The 10,309-nt window shown below is 39.7% G+C and overlaps 1 protein-coding gene across 1 annotated transcript in view; it reads right to left on the bottom strand.

The window, feature by feature from the left end:
• Positions 1 to 1,664: 1,664 nt before the first annotated feature.
• Positions 1,665 to 10,309, bottom strand: part of LOC109507108 (clathrin coat assembly protein AP180-like) — a 21,036-nt gene continuing 12,391 nt past the window's right edge. The window contains exons 16-24 of the mRNA XM_019856308.1: positions 10,007 to 10,078; positions 8,880 to 9,095; positions 6,959 to 7,141; positions 5,528 to 5,546; positions 4,937 to 5,027; positions 4,743 to 4,829; positions 4,139 to 4,267; positions 3,804 to 3,900; positions 1,665 to 3,182 (exon numbers count right to left, since the gene is read on the bottom strand). Of these exons, the coding sequence (XP_019711867.1) occupies positions 3,820 to 3,900; positions 4,139 to 4,267; positions 4,743 to 4,829; positions 4,937 to 5,027; positions 5,528 to 5,546; positions 6,959 to 7,141; positions 8,880 to 9,095; positions 10,007 to 10,078 (878 nt within the window). The 3' untranslated portion in view covers positions 1,665 to 3,182; positions 3,804 to 3,819. The remainder of the gene's footprint in view (positions 3,183 to 3,803; positions 3,901 to 4,138; positions 4,268 to 4,742; positions 4,830 to 4,936; positions 5,028 to 5,527; positions 5,547 to 6,958; positions 7,142 to 8,879; positions 9,096 to 10,006; positions 10,079 to 10,309) is intronic.

The raw sequence follows: 10,309 nt of genomic DNA, 5'->3' as shown, positions 1-10,309 counted from the left end.
CACAATACCTCTCATTATTTGCTGTGTACTGGCAAAGTGAATAATTGTTATTTTCATGCACCCCATTATTGGTTGGTTGTGAGGAGTGTTGATTTGTATAAGCTTGGCTTGAGATGTCTGCCGTGATATGAAATTTAAGTTAGTACAATGAGATGCAAAAGCTTCATCACTTTGGAAAAACAAAAGTTGGCTGCTCAATACTTACTGTAAGCTCCGATTGCATTTTGGGAACAGCCTTGCAAGTAAAATTAGCCTTGAGATCTGATAGACTCACCTGTCCAGCAGAGCTCCCCCCGGCTCACTCTCTGTGCGTCTTTAGCCTGATTCCTATCAAATAAATAAATTGATTTTATATTTATTTTTTTATTTTATATAGGCCAAAATCTCAATAGGTGTTGCCTCAAAGAGTTGGTGTAATGATTATTTATGTAGTTAATTATAAAATGTTGCTTAATTTTTATTAAGCACCACCTTAATTTATCCAAAAGTGAACACTTGTTACAGTGCAGTTTCTGCTGTTACTGGAGATATTTTAGCGGACTATAGTCACTAGTTTTACCAGCATGGATGCATTGAATACTTAATTTACCTTTCTAAAAAACTGTCGAATATCCATGCTGTCGACTCAACCTGACTGTCGGCAATGAACTGTCAGTTGTTGCGTTAGCATTTGATGTGGCGATGGTGACAGACACGTCAAATGCAAACGCAACACCTGTTGCGTTCAGGAAACCTGGGAGATTTAACATTACAATAATGGCAGGTTATCGAAATATAATTTAAAATGGCCACATTACGTTGAATTTGATGCAATATATTAGCAAAAGTACAGGAAAAATAAATCATACTTTTTTTAAAATAATGCAATGAAATTATTTAGGGGGGCTAAAGACATTTTTAGGGAGGCTGAAGCCTCCCTAAAATAGGCCTAATGACGCCCATGTCGTTCAGTGAGGCGAAAGTTGTGGCACGGCCTCTGGTGCCTTATTCGCCATGACAATGCACCTGCCCACAATGGCCTGAGCATCTGACACTTCCTGGCTGAGAATAACATGGTTATGCTGGATCAAGCTCCCTATTCACCCGACCTGGCTCTGTGTGATTTATTTCCTCTTTCCCAAGGTCAAAGGGGGCCATTAAGGGCATGTGTTTTGAAGACGTGGGTAACATCAAGATGGCCGTAATGACGGTATCACACGGGATCCCATAAGAAAACTTCCAGGAGTGCATGTGGCAGACAAGGCTGGTGATTTATATGACTGGTGATATATATTATATAGATACTGTATTATTCATCACTAAACAATATTTGTAGCCATCCATCCATTATCTCATTTGTAATTAAAAAAAATGTCAAGAAGTCTATTCCATCTGCCTTTGGGCAAAAGGTTGGGTACACCCTGGCTTGGTCGCCAGGGCACAGTTTCCGCTTGAATAGTGTTTAATCATTATATTAACGTCAACTGAACGACACAGTGTCAATAATCATGCAGTAGCTCTACTGGATTAATAGTGGAATTACATTTGACTTCCATATCATGATTCAAGTACTCTATTGAAACGCTATAATCCCCTAAATCAATTTCCCGACAACCGCTCTTTTAAAAAAAATATCACAGCAGATACATATGTAAGTTAATAAGACAGAAATGAGGGGGGCAATATGCAGTTCAATCCGTTGTTTATTGCATCTCAGAGGGCTTACATGCACTGGGAAGCGACATCATACACAAAATAAATTAAACAAAAATAAAATTCTTGTAACTCATCCATGAAAATGTTTAATGTGATCTCTTTTGTACAATCTTACATTTTAAACAGTCCGTTTGAATGACATAGGAGATATATGACTGTATCTCTAATGCAAATAGCATGTAGTCCAAAACCAGGTCAATGCACAAAACAAACACTCTAACAAAAGACAACGTGGATCAAAATGTTACAGTCTGGGACACTACAAATCCTTGATGCCAAAGAAGAGAATTCAGCAAATTGCAGTAAGCAGTTAAAAATACTTGTTCATATCCAGAGATTGAGAATTTGGGCAGTCAAACACAAAAGCAGATCACTTGTTTAAATGATAACTGTTCCATCATACAAGACTGTCCAGAGTTTTGGATCCATGCCATCTGTTCTTAAAAAAATTTGAAAGGTTTTATTTGGCTCCTATTGAATTTATTGGTCTGCACAAACGGGATTAAAAAAAAAATACACTGCAAGCAATAAAAAGTGTAATTGTTTCATTGAGGGGCAGAGTTAAAATGTGTTTCCATGATAAATAACGAAAGCTTTTGGATGTAAGATTTGTCCTCCACTAGCAAAACAGATCATCATTAACAGTAGCCTTGCATTACTTGGGCCGGACATCATTTAAGATGAGACAACTGACACAAACTAGTAACATGGAAAAATAAGACACAAATAATAAGAAACACAGAGCCTCAGTTAGATGTTTCAATGTCTCCAAAGCCCACACAATTAATTTCATAATATACAATTTATCTTTTTTTTCCAGATGATGACAGAATGACACTCACATTACTCCTCACGATTTCATGTCAGATTCACATTGATAGTTCTCTTCAACAGACATACAGTACTGAATAGGTACGTAATTGTCAAACACACCAGTGGTGTCTATGTACACCCATTAGGACCTTTTTTGTAAACAGGACACAATATAGTTCTGAAAAATTACAGGGACTGAATTAAGCTGGCTCACCCAATTAGAGCGGAACAAAGAAGGGCTCCTCCCCCTTTACAAGGAGGCAGGGGACAAGACCAGGTGGAACTTAGGACACCAAAATACAACCATAAAATAAATCTAATCACATACGCCTTCACTTTCATTCAAAAACATTTTCAGATTTTTTTTTTTTTTTTTTTTTAGGAGATTTTGCTTGAGACAAAAAGTTGAGAACACCTACATGAGCACGCACTTGGAATTCTTTTTCTCATATTTATTTGTATACTGTTTATAATCCGCTATGGTTCACTTTCACAGTTTGTGCTACAACATCACACAGGAGAAGGAAACAGAACATAGATGGATGAGAGAGGCTCTTATCATGTCGAGAAGGAGACAACGGAGAGAGAATGGCAGGGCCATTGGCATCCTGGAATCTTGACAGATGTCGGGTAAACGATGGGCGCATTCCGACTGTTGAGAAAAATATCTGTGTCTGCAAGACAGGATAGTCTGCCCTCATTATCTTATTCAAAGAAATAATTATAGGACAGTATATTTTCCAGAGTGCTCTTATATGCAGTACATACGGCATTTCCAGAAATATTTTCAAAAAGCAGGCCAGGCCCATAAAAAACTGGGCATCGTTAAGAGAGTTTTTCCAAGTGATGACATCATTTTTGCCTGATTTTTTTTTTTTTTTAAGTGCCAATGTTCAACCGGATCAAGTATCTTCTTAAGGGTGGGAAAGGAAAACCGCTTAAGGTTGAACATGAAGAAACAACTTGGTTAATGTTGACAAATTACAGATCTTGGTTACACTTAGGAGAGCAAGACTTTGATTAGGTTATGTTGTGTTTTGTTATGATATCAATGAAAAATGTGTTTTCCAAAACTATTTTTTTCTTGTGTTCTGATAACACTGAAATATGACTAAGGCAATTCTGCGAGGTGGCTGACGATATTCAGAGCTAATACGAACTTTTCCAGACCTGATTTTGTGTTGTAATTGCTGCCAATTCTTATTAAGACAGTGGTACGTCTGAGAGATAAAAATCTTCATGACTCTTTCAGTCTACTTTAAAATGTCACTTTCTTAATACAGACTGCAACATACCCTCCTTTCATTTGTGTTATAAGAAGTCCTTAAGGTCGAGCTCTGCCAGCGGATCCTTGGGCTTTTTGGGACTCTGGCTTGCAGGTCCAGGAGAAAGCTTTAAAAAACATACAGAATAAAAAAATACACATGTACCCAAGGCATAAGTTGACCAGTCATAGAATAATGGGTAAAATTATGTACAAAAATGGACAATAGTGTTGATATTACTCTGTGTACTCCATATGCACGCAAAGACATGATGAGACCTGCTGGTTTGATACTGAAGAGTGAAATCCAAACATTCATGTTTGACAGAAGAAGTTCCACAGTGTGTGTGCTCTTACAGGCGCTACTGGTGCCGTAGCTCCTCCCGGTGCAGCTCCAACCACGCCAGAGAAGGGAGGTCTCATCATGGACTGACCCATTATAGGCTGACCCATCATGGGCTGCATCATGGGAGCTCCTGGCCCTCCTGCAGCAGGCTGAACACAAATTCATGTACTTACACTTGACTCGCAAGACCGCCTCGTGAGGGACAGGCGTGTGGCATGTACCAGTGCATACGGGATAATGCAGTACAGTGTAGCCAAAGGGGTATGAGTATCACTAAGCGCAAGAGAAACACAGTACAAGAGAGGGTACTCTGGGTTCGGAAATCCTGGCACGCTACATGCTAAAATTGAAGAGCGCTGGTACCTGTACTCCATACTGGTGCGTACCGGTGCACTAAAAGCACTGACCAAATGATAAATATGTGTTGGTATTGAGTAGAAGCCTAGAAGGTAAGAAATCTGTCACATATCCTGGTCAAAGCATAACACGCGGCTGGTGCTCGCCACTTGGAATGCTGAAGCGGAAGTGGGCGGGGTGAGGTGGATCAAATCATTTTTTTTAACGAGGAGTACCGTATTTATCCGTATTTCTATTTAGGTACCGTGTGTGAGTAACTTTCCTCACCATGCCAAAACCAGGCTGTGCACTCATTGGTGGCACCATTGCTCCACTAGGAGGCGCTGCTCCAGGTCCGCCAGGAGCCACACCAGCCTGGTTGGAAATTCATATTTTGTCAAAGAACACGTGTAGTTAGGTCGCCCCCTACATGTATGGATGGGGTATGAGGTTTGACTGTAGAAATCCAAAGCTATTCTCACCATGGGGACACCTGGTGTGGTCCAGCTTGTGGGGGCCACATGAGGGGTCCAGTTGGCTCCTCCAGTCAACTTCTTCTCACTCTGTGGGTCTCTACAGGAAGATTATTAGTAGATTAGTCGGCAATTTCCATGGGAACAAAGGTTGCCATTGTCAAAAAGTTGGACAGTGTTGAGAAGATGGGTTGCACATTCCGATGGTGTAACTCGGTCAATGGTCAATCCCTGCCACCTCAGCATTCTCCCCTCAATGCCTCCACACACCTCTGCTTCTTCCTCCACAATTACCTTATTTCATTTTATTTTCTTTTGATTGTGGTGTACAGTATTGTATAATTTTTTTTAATGTTTTAAATATAGACAGTGTATGTGTAAACAGTATACAGTGTATATATATTGGTAACTGCAACTTGTGTCATATGACAACATCCGAATTTAATGAAACGTCCAAATCGGCCATGATCAATTTTTTTTCTCCTTTTTCTTTGTTTTTTTTTTTCAACCAATGTTGAGAAAATAAAAGATTATTTCATTTTTAGTAACAAATGAATAAATGCTACACTGATTCACCATCGACGCAATGAGCATACTTACTTTTTCTTCACTCCCAGGTCTAAAGGGAGAAAGAAAAGAAGAAATGGAACGTTAGCGTTCATGGAAATCAGCAATGGGTAGCACCAGACAACAAATTTACCTCCAACGAGGTTGGCCAATGAAGAGTCAAGATCCCCTGCAACGGTTTTGGTTGGGGGCGGGGTTGCAGGTGGAGCAGCTGCAATGTTTTCAACTGTGACGGGAGTTCCCATGCTCCCCGCTGCACTTCCTGTCGTGCTTCCCCCGGTGCTCTGCGGCGTAACGGCGGGCATCAGCAAGTCACCTAATCCATCAAACACTTGAAGAGAGGGTGGGAAAGGCATGACATTAAAAAAAAAAACACTCCAGATTACATGTCTGTTAATCCCCGATCTATCTAGAATGCAAGCAATGGGCAGATGTCAAACCCGACAGTATAAGGTGAGGGAAACAATCCAGCTTCAAGAGCAATGTTGAAGAGGTACAAAGAGTAGGACCACATTTGAAGATTCAAAGGGGGTGCAACAGCAACACATTGGCAACATGTACACCTCAAGATGTATTTACTTATTTATTTATTGTTACGTTGAGCACTCATTTCCAACCAGGTGTCCCCATATGTTCCTTCCATGTAGAATACGGTTTCCCTTTGCTTGTCACCGTCAGTAAAAAAATTATGCTTAATTTTAAAATAAAGAGCAAACAAACTTAATACAAATATTGTAGGATTATCTGCTCCACAGATCTTATGATTACTATAACAGGCAATATGATCTGCAAGATGAACTATTTAATTTTGCTCATTATAATCATTGCAATATATGGTGCCCAATTCATTGCAATGTTATCATGCAACATAACTATCGTCTGCATCTTTAATGGCATTTGGAAAAAAACCAACGCTAGAGATGACTGGGGGATAATAATTCCTGAACGCAGTTTATTTTGTCTCATGCAGGAGATACTAAGGGATTATGATTACATTTTAAACATGCATATTGTCTAAAAGAAGAGGCAGACTTCAAAAAGTGCAGATGCTGCAATGCACCGTGGAGTTCAACTCACCAATTACACATTAGAAGAAGCAAGCAAGAGGAAGCCAGCAGAGAGAATATAGACAGTGTATGTGTAAACAGTATACAGTGTATATATATTGGTAACTGCAACTTGTGTCATATGACAACATCCGAATTTAATGAAACGTCCAAATCGGCCATGATCAATTTTTTTTCTCCTTTTTCTTTGTTTTTTTTTTTTCAACCAATGTTGAGAAAATAAAAGATTATTTCATTTTTAGTAACAAATGAATAAATGCTACACTGATTCACCATCGACGCAATGAGCATACTTACTTTTTCTTCACTCCCAGGTCTAAAGGGAGAAAGAAAAGAAGAAATGGAACGTTAGCGTTCATGGAAATCAGCAATGGGTAGCACCAGACAACAAATTTACCTCCAACGAGGTTGGCCAATGAAGAGTCAAGATCCCCTGCAACGGTTTTGGTTGGGGGCGGGGTTGCAGGTGGAGCAGCTGCAATGTTTTCAACTGTGACGGGAGTTCCCATGCTCCCCGCTGCACTTCCTGTCGTGCTTCCCCCGGTGCTCTGCGGCGTAACGGCGGGCATCAGCAAGTCACCTAATCCATCAAACACTTGAAGAGAGGGTGGGAAAGGCATGACATTAAAAAAAAAACACTCCAGATTACATGTCTGTTAATCCCCGATCTATCTAGAATGCAAGCAATGGGCAGATGTCAAACCCGACAGTATAAGGTGAGGGAAACAATCCAGCTTCAAGAGCAATGTTGAAGAGGTACAAAGAGTAGGACCACATTTGAAGATTCAAAGGGGGTGCAACAGCAACACATTGGCAACATGTACACCTCAAGATGTATTTACTTATTTATTTATTGTTACGTTGAGCACTCATTTCCAACCAGGTGTCCCCATATGTTCCTTCCATGTAGAATACGGTTTCCCTTTGCTTGTCACCGTCAGTAAAAAAATTATGCTTAATTTTAAAATAAAGAGCAAACAAACTTAATACAAATATTGTAGGATTACACATTGGCAACATGTACACCTCAAGATGTATTTATTTATTTATTTATTGTTACATCGAGCACTGATTTCCAACCAGGTGTCCCCATATGTTCCTTCCATGTAGAATACGGTTTCCCTTTGCTTGTCACCGTCAGTAAAAAAATTATGCTTAATTTTAAAATAAAGAGCAAACAAACTTAATACAAATATTGTAGGATTATCTGCTCCACAGATCTTATGATTACTATAACAGGCAATATGATCTGCAAGATGAACTATTTGGAATTGCTCATTATAATCATTGCAATATATGGTGCCCAATTCATTGCAATGTTATCATGCAACATAACTATCGTCTGCATCTTTAATGGCATTTGGAAAAAAACCAACGCGGTTTCCCTTTGCTTGTCACCGTCAGTAAAAAAATGATGCTTAATTTTAAAATAAAGAGCAAACAAACAATATTGTAGGATCATCTGCTCCACAGATCTTATGATTACTATAACAGGCAATATGATCTGCAAGATGAACTATTTAATTTTGCTCATTATAATCATTGCAATATATGGTGCCCAATTAATTGCAATGTTATCATGCAACATCACTATCATCTGCATCTTTAATGGCATTTGGATAAAAACCAACACTAGAGATGACTGGGGGATAATAATTCCTGAACGCAGTTTATTTTGTCTCATGCAGGAGATACTAAGGGATTATGATTACATTTTAAACATGCATATTGTCTAAAAGAAGAGGCAGACTTCAAAAAGTGCAGATGCTGCAATGCACCGTGGAGTTCAACTCACCAATTACACATTAGAAGAAGCAAGCAAGAGGAAGCCAGCAGAGAGAAAGGGGTGAAGATAAAGAAGGTGGGGGAGAGTGGGTGGAGCAAAATAGAGCGTGTGTGTATGAAGCACAAGACAGCAGAGCATGTGTGACATTGAAACAAGATAAGAGAGAAATCAGATCAATCATAGAGACAGAGCCATGGTGAGAACTTAAGCGGTCAGCAGCATGTGTGACATTGAAACAAGATAAGAGAGAAATCAGATCAATCATAGAGACAGAGCCATGGCGAGAACTTAAGCGGTCACAGTCGTGGCAACACGTCACACTGTGTCATCCATGCACCAGACAAGCTCTCAGCAATAAGTGCAGCAACCTTTGACTCACGCTCAAATTGCTCCGTTTCATTGTACAATACACTTTTACATCTACTAGTAATCAAGCAAGAATGTTTAAGCGATATCTTCGAAAGGTTTACACCACCTTTTTTTAAGCAACTACCATTCCAGACATTAATTAAAAACTTTAAATGCCACTTACTTGAAGCATCAAAGCCACCAGAGTGCGCCAGTGTGTTTTTTGCAGGTTCCGCTGTGGCAGGTATCATTGGTACAGCTGGCACAGGTGGCGTCGGAGAGGGAAGTGAACCCAGAGCTTCAAATCCCGACTCAAGAAGATCATTCTGCACTGGAGCTGGAGCCAAGGCTGGAGCCAGGGCCGGGGCCACGGTGGGTGCCAGGGTTGGGGACATGAGGTCTAATGAACAGACAGACAGAACTGTGACCACTATTTGCAATAACATCCATCCATCCATTTTCTATGCTGCTGGTCTTCATTAGGCTCGTACTTGAGCCAGCTGACTTCTAGTGAAGTACAGGTAGTGTACACATTAGAGGAGTCGTAGCCAATCACTCTGCTAGCTTAATGCTAATGCATAATGGGAAATTCACTAGATTTGCTAACAAATAGCTAATATGTGGTGATGCTATCACACTTTAAGGAATGGGTATTCTTCTTATAATTATTATTATTATCAGTGGTGCAGCAACAGACGTAGAGAAACGATACAACAATATCCACAGGCATATGTTCTTCATTTGCCCACGTGAACGAGTATAATTGCAGATTACTGAGTCACTTCGAGTAGCGTTCTTCGTTCGTGTCTCCATTACTGTACTCTTGTGCACACTAAAAGCAGGCACACTGAATCAATCAGGACGTGCACACTGTTCATTTTTTATACATTCTATTCAATTGTGTCATGACTATATGCTGTTATAAAGTAACAATAAAATATTCTACAGTACTATTTTAGTGATTACAATTGGCATTCCCATTCATTTTAAGGGGGGAGAAATGATGAGATGTTGACATACAAGTGTTTTAAGCGATGGGCTAGGTCTCGTATCTCAAGGCACCCCCATTTATCCATTTTCAAGCATACTTGGGGTTTAGCATCGTCAGATTTACTTATTCGCTGAGTATTTTTTTAATTTTTGGACTACTTACTCAAGATTTTTGTGGCATCCCCCCCCCCCACAAAACCCTTTTTTTTTTCTTTCAGTGCAATGATAATGGTAGTTAATTATTCACAGATTTTCACTGGTCGCGCACTGGCCTGCTGCCGACAGTCTATATTAATATTGTGTAACCGAAAACAGTTGTACCTCCCAGTAGGTCGCCTCCAGGTCCCCCAGGAGCAGAGCTCTGTGCCTCCTTCACAGAGCCGCCGAAGGAGTCTGGAGGAACATCCAATTATCCAAAATGAACCAGAGGGTGCAAAAAAAAAAAAGAGTGAGTAGTCAACACAAATACACAATGGCACACTTTTGAACAGATTGTTCAAGCAGATATTTCCAGACATTTTTTTCACTTTTTAATGAACCTGCTAAATAATGGAGGAAACAAGTTGATCACTATAGATTAGGATGTTTAAAAAAAAAAAATATATATATATATATATATATATA

Source organism: Hippocampus comes, unplaced genomic scaffold (genome assembly GCF_001891065.2).
Source record: "Hippocampus comes isolate QL1 unplaced genomic scaffold, H_comes_QL1_v1.1 scaffold327, whole genome shotgun sequence".
Taxonomy (NCBI): domain Eukaryota; kingdom Metazoa; phylum Chordata; class Actinopteri; order Syngnathiformes; family Syngnathidae; genus Hippocampus; species Hippocampus comes.
Note: the sequence above shows the minus strand (reverse complement) of the source record. Positions and strands in the feature narration are given on the sequence as shown.